The sequence below is a fragment of the Diadema setosum genome, chromosome 21, assembly GCF_964275005.1.
Source record: "Diadema setosum chromosome 21, eeDiaSeto1, whole genome shotgun sequence".
NCBI classification, from domain to species: Eukaryota; Metazoa; Echinodermata; class Echinoidea; order Diadematoida; family Diadematidae; genus Diadema; species Diadema setosum.
Window position 1 is genome coordinate 18,063,838 of NC_092705.1, and position 18,601 is coordinate 18,082,438.

The following is an 18,601-nucleotide window of genomic DNA, read 5'->3' on the forward strand; positions in this document are numbered from 1 at the left end:
ATTTCAATATTCATAGCATAGATATGAAGTCTCATTATCATTTTGTTCGTCAGATGAGTTTGAAGTGACAAAAAAATGATCTAAAGTATCAAAATTCAATCCGATCGCATGCTATCGTTGGACCCTCTTCGTGTTTGGAGCTTCGTTGGTACAGCCCTGTCGCGCTACGTATGTACAGCGGCGACTGGGCTGTGTATAGTTAACATTCGGAGAGCTATATAATATGCAATAGGGAGAATCACCACACAGGGACCTGGGGCCTATAAACCACAAACTTTGCATCTTATTGTAACTCACATAAAGCATACATGCAACTTCGCATAATTTGGTGTCCTCCTTAATTATAACACTTGGGATGAATATCTGGCACGAGGTCCTAGACATGTAAAGCGGCTGTGTATAAAGTTCCCATTGTACTTTGGGGTAGAGAGGGATACAAGTAGGTATTAATGCAGATCCATGCAACAATACACATTTCTCCAGACTGTCTCTGAGTTTCATACAGAGACTGCTGTGAATACTGGGAGGATGGGAGGGCTATCACTCACTGAAAATTTCGAGGACCCATATCTCCTTTCAAGAATTCTGAAGTGATAGAGTAGAGATGCTCCAAGTAACAGGGAGTGGAGTTCATGGAAGGACAGCTTGCAGCTGGTTAGTCTCCAGAGCTGAAAGGAAAAACATAGCAACACTAGAAGTATGATTGGGGGAGACCATCAGAGGCAAAAAAAAAAAAAAATGCACAGTATCATGACTGTGACATACATCAAATGTACGGGGAAGCTTCAAAATGGAAATTAATCTCTTAACCACTGAGGACAAGCTGATTTTGCTGAGTCTCAGATGCTTCTTTTCATTATAGAACTAACAAAAGAATATGGTCTTCTGAAGCTTTACAATTTTGTACTGATGTTGCTGCATCACAAAGTAACAAATAAAATGTGGACCATGCACATTTTCACTCATAAGAAAATATTATATTGAAGCTTAAAATTGTATGCTTCATTCCACACAGGCACTGCAGGGCTTTGCTGTTTCACGACAAGTTTCCTGCATATGGGTGTGGTCATTTCCTGTTAATGTGAGAGAGGTAGCTGCAATGTATTCAAAGTGAATTCGTTTCACAGTACAAGCAGAATCAATTACTTATTCAGATCTTTCATTTTCTAACTGCTTTGATAGTGTGAACATGACACATGAAACCAAAAGGAGGAACATATTAGTGTACAGGAAAATGCAATTAACAAACTGAGTTGACAATGTCAAAACTGTTCTTTTGGGACACTGACAATATCTAATTCATGTGAATAATGTACAAAATGAACATCAAAATTTGGCAAAGGCATTTTTGTGGTACTAGGATTATGAAATAATCAATTTACTATGTCTTATCAAATGAAATGTGGAACCTAAGAACACAAACAATCTATTCAACTGAAAGCAACTTATTTAACATTAAAACCCAAGAAACCTTCTTGTTTATAAGACAAATTTAGATAGCAAACACTTGAAAGACATGTGTTGTCCTGCACATTTACCTCTTGCCCAGATAGAAGATAGTCTGTTGAGTAGACAAAAAGGTTCTGGTACCTCGGACCTAGCAGAATGAGTGAGCTGGAGAGGGCACTGGTTAGTATAAGGACAGCCTTGGAGACAGGAGCCATATCTGTACCACAGTAAGCAAAACATTACACCAGGAATAACAACTTTGTTGCATCATTATGGTAACAAAAGCACTTTACATTATAATGTACGGTGTACATCAAAGAGAATAAAGATCTTGCAAGGTGTCCCCGATCCCAAAGCAAGGAACTACAGTGCGCTCCTGTTACAACAAACATGGTTGTAACAAAATTCCAGTTACAATGAAGTGGACAATGCTAAGTACCTTGGAGTACATATCAACTCAAAGCTAAGCTGGAAGACACATATAGACAACATGTAAAAAGGCCAACAGCACACGAGGATTCCTCCAGAGAAACCTACATGGCTGCCCCAAGAAAATCAAAGAACAAGCCTATAAGTATGTGACATATGTCCGCCCTATCCTTGAATATGCATCAACAGCCTGGGATCCTCACTGCCAAGACCAAATCAGGAAACTTGAAATGGTTCAAAGACGTGCCGCTAGGTTTACTCTGGGAGACTTTCACCCTCGACACAGTGTCAGTGAAATGCTACACTCCTTGAAATGGCAATCTCTTGCAGAAAGAAGGGCCCAGCTGAAAGTCATCATGCTGTTCCGCATTTTACATCAACTGATTGCTATTCCACCTGAACCACCTTACATCTACCCGGTAACACGATCATTTGGACGAAGACCTACTCAATATCGACAACAATTCTGCAGGACCTCTGGCTTTCAAAACTCCTTCTTCCCAAGTGTCATACTCTTCTGGAACCAGCTCCCCGCCAGTGTGACAGCTGCTTCTTCCCTCGAACAGTTAAGGAGGCAGCTGGTCGAGGTGACACTGCGTCAAATCTAGTTGGAAGAGGAGCTAATTTTATTCGCACAAAGAGCACTTTTTTATAGTGTATATTACATCAATTGCAACAACAACAAAAAAGCATCAAACAATGCAGTGTGGCACACTAGTTTCAGCACTGCACAAAGTACGAAAATACTCTTTCCAGAGGTCAGTACTTCACCCGGAAGAAGAAGAAGAAGTACAAATTCAGGTCCCAACATCAGCTCTAGGCCTACAGTGTTTATTTGTTTAGTTATAACAAAATTTTGAAACAACAAACGAAAACTGCCAGTCCCAAGGATTCCATGTATACTGTATAATGGAAGTCAATTGTAAAGCACTTCTAAGTGCACTTAGGGCCTAGTAAAAACCGTAAAATTAAGCTTCAAATTGAATATTTGACTTATTCTGAAAAAGAAAAAAAATTCAGGTGTGAGTTTCTTCAAATTGTTTCCCTCTAACAGTCCTACATCACTAAATGTGACTTCAGCTGCTGTGATTCTTTACCTAAACTTGCCGAAAGCTTACAGGGTCTAGGCTAACTAAGTAAAAAGAAGGCATTAACAGAAATGTTTCCAGTTCTAACTTACAGAATCCCGTTGAGGTGTATGGTTGAGACATGACTGTTTCGATGCTCGCTCTGCACCTGCAGCGCAGCCTCCTTTCCTCTGCTTGATTGGCGATCACTAACGTTAGACAGAAACTGAGAAAGATCCGTCAGACTCTGTCCGGAGGAGTCTTTTATTTTATTTTATTTTATTTATTTATTTTTATTTTTATTATTATTAATTTTTTTTTTTTGACGTTATCGCTCTCCTCCGTAGAGGGGATCCGTGAAGCCAGACGCTTGCAGTCTCCGCGGAACATATCCTCGACGATCGACCAGATACAGACCGATCTTTCGGTCACAATGTGATCACGACCTTCCTGATCCCCGCGCCGCGCCGGAACGCGTGTTTTATCGGCGTACTCGATCCCTCCGGCCTACTAGTCTGGGCTCCGTCCCCTTTTCCTTGGTGGGATAAACCAAGGAGCTATTCCTTGTGTGTAATAGCTCCTTGGATAAACCAAGAGAGGGCGCAAATTTTCTGATTGCGATAATCGAGAGACTGCGCGCCCAACGCAACGAAAAAGGATTACTAGTATTTCGTGGCGTTAGTGAAGGTGCGGCGCACTTTCGAGTATTGACAACGGTTGCAAACATGCACTCGGCTGCGCCTCGTGCATGTCGCACCATTGTCAATACTCTCGAGCGCGCCGCCGCACCTTCACTAACACACTCTATCCTGTGCATCATTTGTATACAAGCACACGTGACTCATTTCAGCGCTTCCAATTGGCTACATTCTTGAACCCATTTTATAACATGTCATAACTTCACAATTTTCCATTGATCCTGCATATATGGGTTTCGTCATGTGCATTTAAAAAAAAATGCACATGACGAAAATTCAATGTTTCTGTCACTGGAGTCTGAAATATTATTACTGATTGAATAATTTCAGAATAGTAATCAGTTGGATATACCAGGATTTGAGCCTCGGGCATAATATTGCGTTTGAATGAAAAACTGGAAATTTCACAATTTTATGTACAAACTAAAGCTGGTAACTTTTCTGACGAATGTTTGCGAAAAATCAAGGTTCGCTTCTGCCATTAGCGACAGTTAGCGACTTTTAGCGATGTTTAGCGACAATTAGCAACACTTGAGCGAATGTTTGCGAAAGTGTTTGCGAAACACAGGTGGCGACTATTAGCGACTGTATATAGCAAATGTTAGCGACAGTTTTGCAAATATTAGCAACTGTTTGCAAATCCCTTGCGACAATTTGCGAATGTTTTGGGACCTGGAAAAGTATATCAGGCGATTATGTATAGTCAGACCCATAAAACGAACGTGCAACCTTCCACTGCATTCAGATCTCTTGTGACCGCCGTTCAAGATGGATTTCCAGAATATTGAAATGAATTTTTGCCAAGAGGCTAAACGTTACTGCTATCCTTGAAGAGCTGCTTTGCCTGGCTGCTGCTACAGCTATCGTGCAGCTTAAGAGAAAGAAGATGGAGAAAAACAAGAAAGGAAGAAGAAAAGAAAGACTTCTGGGTCAGAGGTCGAGTGGTTGTTGCAGAGGACAGACTTTGGTCAATATGAAAAGCTTTTGCAGCAATATTTACATGATGTTTTAGTGTCAAGAGCTTCAAGAACTTTCTTAGAGTGGAACCTTGCCTGTTTCAGGAGCTTTTAAGCAATGGTGGGCTATACACGGGTGATGTTTCAAAATCATTAGGATCCCTGCTTATTTGAAGTATAGTACTGATCATTTTGACACCTTTCATTAAAAAAAAAAAAAATCGGTTGAAAAATGAGATGGAGTTGGCCAAAAAACTGATGGGGGGGGGGGGTCCCCAAAATTACTGTCCCGCATTGGGCAAAATATACTGAAAAAAATCATGAATTCACTATCCAAAGCAGTGTCCAGATATGTTTTTGAGGTCAAGATATTGATTACAAATGTCAGATTAACTCACATAGCAGACTGACGTCGAAAAGACGTCTTAATTTGGTCGCAACTGGTCAAACTGGTCGCACGTCATATAATGACCAAAAAATGACGTGAATTTAACGTCTTTTTGAAACGTATTTATCACGTCATGTTAGGGACCTTCTAATGACGTAAAGTTTACGTCAGTTTTCCGACACATTTTTTACCTAATGTTAGTGACGTATCAATGACGTAAAATTTACGTCAATTTTGCAATGTATATTTTTCACGTCATATCAACGACGTATTAATGACGTTCGATCTGTGTTGCTTTGCGACGTATTTATCACGTCATGTAAACGAGGTATTAAAAACGTCAAATTTACTCTGTTTTGTGACGAACTCCTGACGTCATATGAGCGACGTATTAATAACGTGACATCTACGTTAGTTTTGCGACGTATTTATGACGTAATATAAGCGTCGTACAGAAGACGTAAAATTTAGGTCATTTTTGCAAGTATTCTTCCAAGTCATAATTATTAACGACGTATAAATGACGTGATTTTTACGTCGCTTTGCAACGTATTTATGACGTTGTATTAGCAACTTTAAGATAATGCAAAATTTAAGTCAGTTTTGCTACGTACTTATGACGTCATATGATCAACGTATTACAGACGTAAAATTTACGTCATATTAACATTGTATAAATGACGTCAAATTTACGTTGCTTTTTGAAGTGTTTATCACGTCATACTAGCGACCCCTGATACTTGTTAGAGACATGTCAGAGTGACGTCAATTTGACGTTATCATATACCGTCTTTTTGGCATAAATAAAGGAGATCGACGCCATTTAGACGTCTAATAAGCTGACGTCAAAAAAATCGTATTTCTGCTCAAATGGAAGACATCTAAAAGACGTCATATTTGTGACGTCTTTCTGACGCCTTTGTGCTCATGCAAAGATTCCATAAAGACCTGTAACTTAACCGTCACACTAAAGCGGATCGAGCCAACGAATGCCCAGCGGATCCGAAAATTTGGAGTTACGCTCACATCCGTTGCTCGTCGTTCGTGATCCGCTTGACGTTCGTTGTATCCGCTAGCTGTTCGCAGAGATTCGCAGAGATCCGCCGGAGCCAAATTTTGATTTTGGACATGTCCAAAATCTTGAGCGGATGACGAACGGAATAACAATCCGCTCTGCGTTCGCTTAGCATCCGCTGATTGAAAGTTTTGGTCGCTCTGCATTCGTTTCTCATTCGTTCGCCGTTCGTCCAAATTCGCCCAGCAAATCTGTACAGCAACACACGTTAATCAAACGTAGATAAAAGATAGATATTCATATATAGCACACATAATAATAATAACGATTATAACAATAGGAAAAAAGGTCTTATATGCCCAGGGTAGCCTCTTCAGTGTTGTCACTGCTCTACCAGAGGGCCCTGCCATTATTGTTACCCCAGCGTTGCCAGGTACCCATTTATACACCTGGGTCGAGAAGGACATCGTGGGTATAAAAATCTTGTCCAAGGATGTAAGCACTGGGCGGGATTCGAACCTGGGTCCTCGGTTCGGGAGTCGGATCCACTATGCCACAGCCCTCTGATGACATTTCATTGTACGTATTCTGGCATTAAGTAATAAGAGAACATTATTCTTAACGGGCACTATAAAAGTCGACCTGTAGTAAATGGAAATCTCTGAATGGAAATTGGGAATTGTGAAAGTTCGACTCCAGTTGAAGTCACCATTTAGGGGAATCTTGAATTAGTGACATCAGGAGTACTTGGTGGTTACTTCTGCTTCCTTCTTTTGGGGGCCTTTTTCACAGTCACAACTATCTAAAAAAAGAAGAGTGAAAATGTTCAATCTTAAGGGAGTGAATAACAGAAAGAGTGAGTTTCGTGTGAAATTGGAGTGACTTTGGAGTAAAAATGTTCATTTTCACTAATTTTGGAGTGACCTCAGGGATCACTCCAAAATCTTCGAGTGATCCCTGGGGTCATTCCAAAATTAGTGAAAATGAACATTTTCACTCCAAAGTCACTTCAATTTCACTCGAAACTCACTCCTTTCTGTTATCTTATACTCCTTCATGAGTGAACATTTACGCTCTAGTGTGACGGGGGCTTTAAGAGAGCGTATCTAGCCAACGAATGCCCAGCGGATCCGAAAATTTGGAGATACGCTCACATCCGCTGCTCATCGTTCGTGACCCGCTTAGCGTTCGCTGTATCCGCTATAGCTGTTCGCAGAGATTCGCAGAGATCCGCCGGAGACAAATTTTGATTTTGGACATGTCCAAAATCTTGAGCGGATGACGAACGGAATGACAATACGCTTTGTGGTCGCTTAGCGCCCGCTGATCGAAAGTTGTGGTCGCTCTGCGTTCGCTTCTCATTCGTTCGCCGTTAGTCCAAATTCGCACAGCAAATCTGGACAGCACAGGTAGCATTTATCAGTTGGTCATCAGAAATACAGGACGCTCAGAGATTTCAGATGCAATATCTTCTAGCTGTTCATCAACATGAGTATGACCTAAACCAGCTGGCAATCGCCAAATACATCCAAGACAAGAGAAAACGGAGGAGAGGAAAACATCGAAGAACGATGTGGACCAGGGCCTGGATCAGAAGACGAGGGCAGTTCGGGTTGTATAATCAGCTTCTCATCGAACTTCCGGGATATTAAAGTCCCGGCGTTTGCCTCTGGCTTTTTTTTTTCGCTGAAGGTCCAGGCTAGGAACAGTTGGAGGCACCAGACGTAATGGAGGATGTTGGACTCCCCACATCATCGTCAACGTGATCATCAGAAGGAACACAGGAATCTTGAGGACTGTCGATCGAGGGTAATGACATCAGCAGCACTTGGTGGTGACTTCTCCTCTTCTTTTGGGGGCCATTCTCACAATCACAACGTTACTCGACACTGTCACTACTCAAAATGATTTGGGAAAATGTGCGTCATCAGTCGAGATCCGTCATGTGACTGCCGCAGTATCGCTCTGCATATGTTGGGCATTCGCTGCTCATTCGCTTTGTCCGCTCAGCATCCGTTGGATGGACTGTACGCAATCGCTTTCATTCGTTACTTTATCCGCTCGTTACACGGTTAGCACGTGCTCATCATTCGTTAGGCGAACGTTCGAAAACCACATTTTGCTTGCGAATTCGAGCGGATTCGAGCGTTTCTGGACTTTGCCAAATTTTGCCCATCCGCTAGGCATTCGCTGATATACGCTGTAATAGTGTGACGGGGCTTTTACTAATTTAAAGACAAGATCTGACGTCGACAAGAAAACGCGTCTTTTTGACGAAAATAAACAAAATGGACGTCATACACATGTTTTAAACTGAAGTAAAATATGACGTATTTTTGCTCAAATAGAAGTACACCAAAAGACGTCATATTTGGTGGTCATAGAATTCTTAATGACGTGTATAAATGACCATTTTAAAGGCAAGATATCACGTCAGAATAGCATCATTAACACGTCGTTTGCACGTCAATTTACGCCTTTTTAAAGTAAATTTGTTTTTGAAAAACCAAGATAGACATCTTAAAGACGCTTTTTTGACGAAAATAAACAAATAAAATGGACGTAATTTTGATGTCATTTTTAAAGAGGATGGCTAGTAACTGATCAGTGGGAATCAGTGGGAATGCTAATGATAGAAACTTTGGTCTTACCACAACGGATTTTTTTTTTTTTTTTTTTTTTTTGCTCTATGCATCGAAGATTACATAATCACTTTTTTAAGGAACTCAATAGAACAATTGCCTTTCAATGTAATTTTTAATCGAGGCCAGGATAGAGCGTCTTTAAATGTGGTTTGAATGAACAATTTCCGATCTCTTCTCAAAGGCTCAAAAACTATGCAACATGTGGTCTAAAAGCACTGCAGATGCTCTTAGGCTTTCCCAATAGATTGGAAAATAATAGAATTTGATAATTCATACTGACTCTATGATTCTCTTTCGGTTTTTAAAGCCCCAGTATTTGAGCAAATTGTATTGCCAACTTGGGGAAACTTTGAGAGTTTGGTGCATTCTTAAATTGGCTACAATTAAGTTTTGACTACCCGTACAATTTTTGTGGTTCAGTGAAAATATTCATTGAAAGACAAAGAATTATCTTTGCTATTCAGAGTGGTACGAAATAGACATTCATCACATAAAAACGTGATTTGAATTGTATCTGCTATTATTTCAGGCACCTATATATTTACGGGATGTTTTGAATTGGTATGTGACTAACTATAGTATTACGATATTCCTTTTCATAACAAAATAAATTTTTGATAGCCATTCATTACTCTCTTGGGTACGTTATCAAGAAAGTGAGGATATATTATTTTGATCTTAGCGTCAAAAAAAAAAAAAAAGTCGTAAAGAGGTGCCAAAATATATGCCTAGGCCTACACCGTATTCAAAGTTTCGGATTCTCCTGAGAAGAAGGTGATAGCAAAATGGAATTAAAATACACATGCACGACATGCACATCAGATGTTGACTGGACAGGAGTTCATAGCAACGATTTTAAGAGTGTAACCCCAATGAAACTCAGTTGAGGTCTTTATATTGTCATTGCCACAAATTGACTTGATCTTATAAGTTTACAAGAAATCAAGGGACATTGCAAATGGTGATTTGTGCAATAATGAGCCTGAATCTGTTCAGAGCTATTTCTGGTAGGGCCATATGCTACCCGTGACTTCCTGCGTCGTCTCAGGGAGGTGTGTTTCCTCTCACCTCCCTGGTCGTCTGGAAAATCTCATACTAGTTAAATTGAACAAAGACATTACCCACTTTATCTTATTATCTTCCTAATTTGATGTACCTTTATAAACAAGTTTATACACAGTATATTTCCACCCTCGGAGATCAGAGCGGTGTACTAGACTAGTATTGATTCAGTCAGTGCACAAAACGCGATGAGAGTCTGCGTCCAGTACGAAGAGCACGAAATAATCATCCGAACTTGGGAGAGTCACTACGATACTAGTACTCATTACCAATCGTCAATTTGGCAACGTCAAAAATGGGTAGGTTAACCGACTGAAACTTTCTTTAGCTGAAATCGTCACGCTTCTGTTTTGTATCCCGTACCTTTCTTGTGTGAAGCGCAGCGATGAGTTTTCTTGGAACATTCCCAGGTACTTACAAGTAGTACACTTGTGCGTGCGACGCATCCCCAGAGGTCGCTCGCAATCGCGCTATGGATCTATCCTCTTTTTCTTTCGATGTATGTAACGTTAATTATGATCATCCTGCGCCAGCTACGTACTACTTAAGTATGCAGTGTTGAACTTCCGTGATCGTCAGTCGTGTGAGACTGACATTTCATTTCGTTTAAAGATGACGATTTACAAGACAGAAGGCCGAATCTACACGCCTAAGGTTGTAGACGATAAGAAGAAAACATCTGGGCAGACCCCAACTCCGTTAGTAGAGGTAAAGCTATGAAAGTGTGTGATGAAACTGAGATTCCAAACGTGTTGATTGTCGTTTGTCGGCACGAGTGCTGAGCCTACGTACTCTGCGTACCATACTACACTGACTGTATACAGCATACCGTAGGCCTATTCTGTATGGTAACAAGATACATGTAACGTATTCTAGACCGAGAACATGTTGTACGATTTGTAATTGTATGTTACATTCATTAGGCTCCTACATGTAAATAGAACGACCGTCTAACCTAGTTAACTGTTACGTTAGTCGTTAGGTAGACCAAGGTGTTAGTACTGTAAATTAAAGTAATACTAGTAGTAGACTCTAGTACTAGGCCCACGTAGACCATTCTACAAATGTACTAGCTTGACTAGACACAGGCTGTATACACAGCCCAGTCGCCGCTGTACATACGTAGCGTAACAGCGCTGTACCAGCGAAGCTCCAAACACGAAGAGGGTCCAACGATCGCATGCGATCGGATTGAATTTTGATACTAGATCATTTTTTGTCACTTCAAACTCATCTGACGAACAAAATGATATTGAGACTTCATATCTATGCTATGAATATTGAAATTTAGATTTAATAACTTACCTAAAATGATGGTTATATGCAGCATGGGCATACTCGTGAAATAGGCCCCACCACTGCGTATCCGTACAAATACTACGGCGGCTCGCCTGTTTATACTCGTGAATTCAGCCCCACCGTGTGGCGTTCATCGGTAGATAAGCACAGCGGTGGGGCTTTCTTCCACAGTATAATACTCGTGAATACGGCCCCACCAAACGGGGTTTACGCGAGATACATACGGCGGTGGGGCCGATTTCCACAGCATAGCATCGCACGGGTGCACGCGCACTGCGGTGGGGCCTATTTCACGATTTTGCCGCAGCATGTGTGAACGGTTCACGAACGGTACATCGTCTTTCACGCCAGGCCATTTCCAATACCCGGGAGGTCACATGATCTGAATGCCCTTTCAAAAGGTCGCGCTGTCGACCGTGCTGCTACACCAACACTCAAGCAGCGCATCGCACGCACGCAAAAGATTTCCGCAGAGATAAAGGCGCCATTTTGAATTCTGCAACGATGAACCCCGACGGTGTTAGGGAATCCGCCAGAAAGTATCATTTTTTTGGTTCCACGGACTTATCACGAGGGCTCTCAATGGACTTACGAACCTTCTGTAATACAAGCATGCACTTAAGGTGAGTAACGTTTGGTAACGTGTACATTGTTTATAAAGAACGTATAAATTTTCGTAAGTTTTGAAGTTGTGTTGTGGTTCCCCACTTTGAAGGTGCCCGCTCGCTGGTCAGATGCTGTATTCGCGCAGCGTATTAACAGCGTCTGGTCAGGCTAGACACAGGCAAACTATTCGTAGGGTGTCTGAAGCATTTTTGTAACTTTTGAAATTCTCTGAAAAACGAATTGTGAACTATTTTATATGAAAGAGGATTACATCATTAAGACACATTTTAAATTTCATGGCGAAACGATGTTTCTATCTCGAGAAATTTAACTTTCAAATCACAGCAATATTACCCCACTTTTCTCCGAGAACGCTCCAAAATGTGTCCAAATCATTACGCCGGAAAGTTGCATTCGCGTGTGGATCTCAAGCAATCGGATAATGAGCGTACAGCGGTTAGAAAATACGCGTTAACAAGCGCTGAAGCCACTCCCCCACAATGTCGTCACACCGCATGTGGTGTTTGTGTATGTGTGTGTGTGTGTACACATTTGTATGTGTGTACACATTTGTATGTGCTCGCTACCCTTAACCGTGCCACACAGCGCAGTTGTTTACATTTACAGACCCACACAAACCCCCAATCATCGCGATAAAGCTAGCGCGAAAGCACGCTCTTGTCGACGTGCGAGAATATATGCGCCAGCTAGCCGACCGTGCCCATGCCTTTTTCACAGCGCGCGCAGTGCTACCTCGGGCAGCTAGCCTCGCCATCGCGCGGCAGTATCAGTACATTAGCAGCTTGCGGATCGCCACGCAAGCACCGTAACCATGCATGTGATGCCAGCGCTGCACAGGAAGCATGTCGTCCAGCAGCTTCTTGCGTGAAAATGATGCCAAATTACCACAATCCATAAAAGCATTAAAGAACCTACAGGCTAAAGTAATCTTTTGAAAAAAACCTCGATTTGAAGTTCAGTAACAAATATCGGTTTTCGTAATAGGTCTACTCGATCGTACTCACAGTTTCCTGTTCAATCGTGTCTTCCACGCGTAGGCCTGGGAAGGAATTGACTGCTCATTTACGATCGAGCTGTGGCTCTGCGTATGCATACAACTCATTTGTTTGCGATAACTGCCACATCGGCTGTCTGAGAAAAGCGAGAGTCAATGTTGTCAATAGTGTTTTGTTTGTGACTGTGGTTGTATGTATTGAGTCTACACGAAGGCACGTGGCATTTAGCATTGTCCATTTGTAAACTGTGGAATCAGTGTGTATCAAACATCGTGCGTTGCACAATCATGCTGTCGACCGGGGTAGCGCTGTAGGTAGCAACACAAGCTAGCTGTCGACAGCGCGTGCCCTGCCATGCATGCCTGCGTAGCGCTGGCATGTTCCTGCCGCTGCGCTGCCTGGCGGATGGCCTGGCTGTGCAGCGATAGTGAGGAGTAGCACTGCAACATAACAGACGCGGTCGTACTATACGTTGCACACACACACGTACACACACACACACACACAGGCGTCCTACATACACACATCATGCACACGCAATCCAGCTTCGCGCCGCGAACGCCATGTGGCTGCGTTGCGTGTTGAATTTAAATATGCATGACCCCAAATACGCGAAAGTTACCATGGATCCTTGCATACGAAGCCACGCCTTGAACGTTCGCTGCAGCCGAAAAATTATTGCAAGGGGTGCTTTCAAGGCAAAATCCACAGTCGAAGACGTGGAGCTAGCGAAAAACTAACCACACCATCGGATTCAGCATATCCTAAACTACTCACATGCTACACGCTGGTGCAAGTACCGAAGCAGATGCCGAGATATGGGGATAAACGTGTTTCTTACGACATTTACACCTATTTATTGGCGGATTCATGTACCAGCGCTCTAATACATGATGGAGACAAACTCCTTCTTTCATATGATACCAAATTTGTTAGGATTTGAGGTCGGCATCGACTGTGGAAAACTCAATAAAGGCGAAATACGGCTCAAAATCACTTGCCAAAATCGGCGCACCTCGCGTTTGCACAGCGTCCTATGGGAGTTGCGTGTTGTGAGATAGGGCGCGCAATGGTCCGAAGGTAGGAAGGGCACGATCTGACACCCTACTATTCGGTCAGCCTTGCCTCTAACTAGAGTTTCTAGTGCGGTATTTTGATGGTGTAGGCCTAAACCGTGTTAGTTAGAACCCATTAATTGTCTACTAATTACTAATAGGCCTAACCCCGTCGCGGGGGCGCTGTAACCAGTAACAGTTCCCCGATTTATGCAATTTAGTGAGGTAAAGTGCACTGCGATGTGCGATGCTTGCAATTCAGTAAACAACTCATCGTTCAAAATGACACTTGAATTCGCAACGAAAAGCCACATGTTATAATACCATATTGTTGAATATTACCTAACATTAGAGTAAAAGCCCCAATTTTCGGACACTTGTAAGCTTTTTTGCAATATTTATTCAATTAAAATAATACTCTACAAAATTATGATAATGTATGTTAAATGTATCAACCTAATTTTTCCCAATATTGATTTTGTTAAACAGATCATAAAATTTCACAAAATTCCCAAATATTATCACCTTGTCAATTCCCAAAAATTCGGACAGCGTCTCCAAAATTCGGACACGCGAGCAATGTCAATACATATACAAGGCCGCTGAAAAATCCATACCTTGTTGGCGCAAGGTTGCATCGGGGATGTTGCGGCGCCCGTTCGTGTCCGAATTTTTGGGACTCTGCACTTGCATTCAGCCCCTGTACATTTATTCACTGCATCGGCACATAAGGAGATTTTGTTTTTCTTTTGAGTTTTTGAGGATGCCATTACACTCTGAGCTTGCGATAAGGGAAAAATCTCGCAACAGAACGGCGTAATTTTTCAATTTTTAGCGCTTTTTCGGCGACCCCAATTCTTTACATGGGAACAAATTCGCGCGCACTTTGGAAAAGTTGCGGCAATTCCGCATTTTTGACGGCAAAATTTTGGATTTTAGATGAATTTTTGGAGGTGACTCAGGCACTTTCCTGTGGTGAATGAATGTGCTAGTAATATGTTAAACGATGTGATATGCTTGTGTTGTGACAGCCGACTTTGCTGCCTTGTGATAAGTGGTAAGTGTCTGGATATTGGAGGCCGGCCAAAAATTGGGTTTCTTACTCTAGAGCTCTATAGGCAACTATGTACAGTATAGAGTTTCTAGACCTAGACCATATTAGCTAGGGTGTCTGAAGCATTTTTGTAACTTTTGAAATTCTTTGAAAAATGAATTGTGAACTATTTCATATGAAAGAGAGTTACATCATTAAGACAAATTTCAAATTTCATGGCGAAATGATGTTTCTATCTCGAGAAATTTAACTTTCAAATCACTGCAATATTACCCCCTTTTTTGTCGCGCACGCTCGAAAATGTGTCCAAATCATTATGCCAAAAAGGTGCATTCGCGTGTGGATCTCAAACGATCGGATAATGAGCGTACAGTGGTTAGAAAATATGTGTAACAAGCGCAGAAGCCACTCCCCCACAATGTCGTCACACCGCATGTGGTGTTTGTGTGTGTGTGTACGTGCTCATACCACACGGCGCAGTCGTTTACATTGCAGACAGACACAACCCCGTCATCGCGATAAAGCTAGCACGAAAGTATGCATGTGCGCTGAAACTTGTCAGCTCTGTATTGCCAGCATGCGAGCGAGGATGATATGCGCCAGCCGACCGGCCGTGCCCATGCCTTTACCACAGCGCGCATAGTGCTGCCTGCGTCTCCGGCAGCTAGCTAAGCCTCGCCATCACACGCCAGTATCAGTACATATGTAATATGTAGCAGTATAATCTCGCCAGCATAGGACAGGAAGCATATCGTCCAGCAGCCACTTGCGTGAAAATGATGCCAAATTACCACCATTCATAAAAGCATTTATCACAAAAGAGCCTACAGGCTATAGCAATCTTTTGACAATAACCTCGATTCGAAGTTCATTAACAAATATCGGTATTCGTAATAGGTCTAGACTCTACTGGATCGTACTCACAGTTTCCTGTTCAATCGTGTCTTCCACGCGTAGGCCTGAGGAAGGAGCTGTGGCTCTACGTGCAACTTATTTGTTTGCGTGGTCAACTTGTGTGATAACTGCCACATCGGCTGTCTGAGAAAAGCGAGAGTCAATGTTATCAGTAGTGTTTTGTTTGTGACTGTGGTTAGCATTCGTCATTCAGCAGTAGATGGCGCTGTCGTGCATGTACTGTACATCGTTTTCTACACACGCAGTGCTCAACTTCTGAGCCCATTCGCGACGATCGCTAGCTGTAGCAGGTATATTTTGTATGATGACGCAGTTGCAACACAAGCGCTTGACAGCGCTTGCCTGCCTGCACGCCTGCTGCGCCCTGGGCCTGGCTGCATGCCTCCGTAAGCTCCTGCCTTGGCTGTGCAACGGGTAGCAAAGCATGCAACAGAGGCAGCTGTATGTATATAATTAAGTACGGTACACACACACGCCCAACGTACACACAGCATGCACACGCAATCCAGCTTCGCGCCGCGAACGCCATGTGGCTGCGTTGCATGTATGAGCCCCAATACGCGAAAGTTACCATGGATCCTTGCATACGTAGCCACGCCTTAAACGTTCGCTGCAGCCGAAAAATCATTGCAAGGGGTGCTTTCAAGGCAAAATCCACAGTCAAAGACGTGGAACTAGCGAAAAACTAACCGCACCATCGGATTCAGCATATCCTGTACTACTCACATGCTACACACTGGTGCAAGTACCGAAGCAGACGCTTCGGTAGGGGGATAAACGTGTTTCTAACGACATTTACACCAATTTATTGGTGGATTCATGTACTAGCGCTCTAATACAATATGGAGGCAAACTTCTTCTTTCATATGATACCAAATTTGTGAGGATTTGATGTCGGCATCGACTGTGGAAAATGCAATAAAGGCAAAATCCGGCTCAAAATCGCTTGCCAAAATCGGCGCACCTCGTGTTTGCACGGCGTCCTATGGGAGTTGCGTGTTGTGAGATAGGGCGCGCAATGGTCCGAAGGTACAGTAAGAAGGGCGCGATCCGACACCCTACTATGTATCACTCACCATTACCTCCAAAAATAAGATTAATCGTCATCATCTTTGAGACCATCTCCGCGAGATGCGAATCGCCATTTTGCACATATATGGAAATAAAATGATATGATTAATATTCATTTCAGTTCTCCGCAAGCCGTTTTTTTTTTTTTTTTTTTTTTATTCCCACACACATACATTTTGTATTATAGTATGTGTTACGTTTTATCCATACCCGATAGACAGCAAGGCAGTTGGCGCATGCGCTGTGTACACTTAAGTTGTACTACGATACGAAGTGCAGAAAGACTAAAACCTCAGATAAAATCTTTCACTAGGCTCTTAAAACAGATCGTATTGTAAGTTGATTTCGGCGGCTCTGATTGTAGTATCTCATCTAACAGTACGGCTGTGATTTTCAGTATAAAACCATGTATTTTGGTCTCTGGTCACCAAAATGCTAAGCCACATCAGGCGTTTTTTTGATAGCCATAGGGCTGCCATGGGACCCCGACTCGGTACGGGTTGGGGTCACTGGTGCGGTTACTTTGGGCCTAGAAGACGTTCTAAGATCTTGATAATAGTTACATTGTACACGAACCAAACCTAGGCCTACTCGCAATTTCTCACAAAGAGCATAGGGGAATTCTATAAAGAGTCTAGATCCTAATTCCACACAATACAATTCGAAGAAAATGCCACACGTTTTAGAGTAAAGAGAAGGCAACAATAGTAGCAATCCTGGGTTTAAAGTGAAAACATTTAGTTCGTGATCGCCATATTCTATACATATAGCTGTACAATTGTAAGAGCACATTCATTTTGTATGTGCATCAAAGAGGTTCTTTGATCGCTTCGTATCAACTCGGCCCATTGCGACCAGGTACCAGCTACGCGAGGCGATCCTGTATTGTACCTGTAGTACAACACTGTACAATCCAGAGGGACAACTTGGCCCCGCCATCAAAGTGAGGCCGAGTTGTCCCTGCCTACCTGAGTCCGAGTTACACTAAAGCCTGACCCGAAACGGGTAAGTTCTGAGATGCGAACAATTTTGGTTAAAGGGATGGTACAGTATTGGTGGAGATGAGAATAGTGCTTTTAACTTTTTGAGAGATACCAAGAAAACACATGATATAATACAGAGCATACCATTTTCAGAGGAATTCAAAGTTTATTTGATGAAAATCGGGTTTGGAATGACTGAAACATCCAAAAACAAAGTAAGACAAAGCAATCGTAATGAAGTGTGGGTCCCACACTTTGTTAAAATTGCTCTTTTTTGGATATCTCAGCCATTTCAAAACCAATTTTCGTCAAATAAACGTTGAATTCCTCATAGAATTACATGCTCTTTCATATTTCATAAGAGGTTTCTCATTATCTCACCAAAAAAAATGTTACTATTGTTAGAAACCTGAAATTAGGTCTCAACCAAAACTATATGATCCCTTTAATACTTCGCATTTTTGTCTTTAACCACTGAATACCTTGTTATTACAGCGTTATTCCACGCATTTCATAGGCATAAATTTGTTTACATTTTGGAGTGAAATTTGACAATTTTGCAGGCGTACCAGAACTATGTTTTTCCTTTAAGGGGAGGGGGGTAAATTATTTTAGGCTTCTGACTTCTGCAAAGCCATAGGGACTATGCATGGCCGGCGGAACCGGGGGGCTCGGATGTGGCACCAGAAGAAGTTTACTTGTTAGCTCATGAAACCCCGAAGTGGGCCCCCCCCCCCCCCCCCCCCACACACACACACTTTTGAAAATGTGTCGCCAGAGGTGCTATGGTCTATGGAAAATTTTTTTGCACACGTTTCAGATCATCAGATCAATAGGAGCATTTTTTGAAAAATTGAAAAAAAATGTACAGACGCGTATGCGCGCGCTCGTAT

At 42.3% G+C, this 18,601-nt stretch overlaps 2 protein-coding genes across 3 annotated transcripts in view; one reads left to right on the forward strand and one right to left on the reverse strand.

Annotated features, from left to right (window-relative positions):
• Positions 1-3,320, reverse strand: part of LOC140244525 (ubiquitin-associated domain-containing protein 2-like) — a 44,933-nt gene extending 41,613 nt beyond the window's left edge. Inside the window, exons 1-3 of the mRNA XM_072324152.1 lie at positions 3,059-3,320; positions 1,539-1,666; positions 549-668 (exon numbers count right to left, since the gene is read on the reverse strand). Coding sequence (XP_072180253.1) covers positions 549-668; positions 1,539-1,666; positions 3,059-3,089 — 279 coding nt within the window. The 5' untranslated portion in view covers positions 3,090-3,320. The remainder of the gene's footprint in view (positions 1-548; positions 669-1,538; positions 1,667-3,058) is intronic.
• Positions 3,321-10,255: 6,935 nt separating this feature from the next.
• LOC140244176 (integral membrane protein 2B-like) overlaps positions 10,256-18,601 on the forward strand; it is a 76,422-nt gene continuing 68,076 nt past the window's right edge. The window contains exon 1 of one of the 2 annotated variants that reach the window (XM_072323806.1): positions 10,256-10,417. In XM_072323806.1, coding sequence (XP_072179907.1) covers positions 10,322-10,417 — 96 coding nt within the window. In that variant the 5' untranslated portion in view covers positions 10,256-10,321. The remainder of the gene's footprint in view (positions 10,418-18,601) is intronic. The other variant, XM_072323807.1, reaches the window with a different exon arrangement.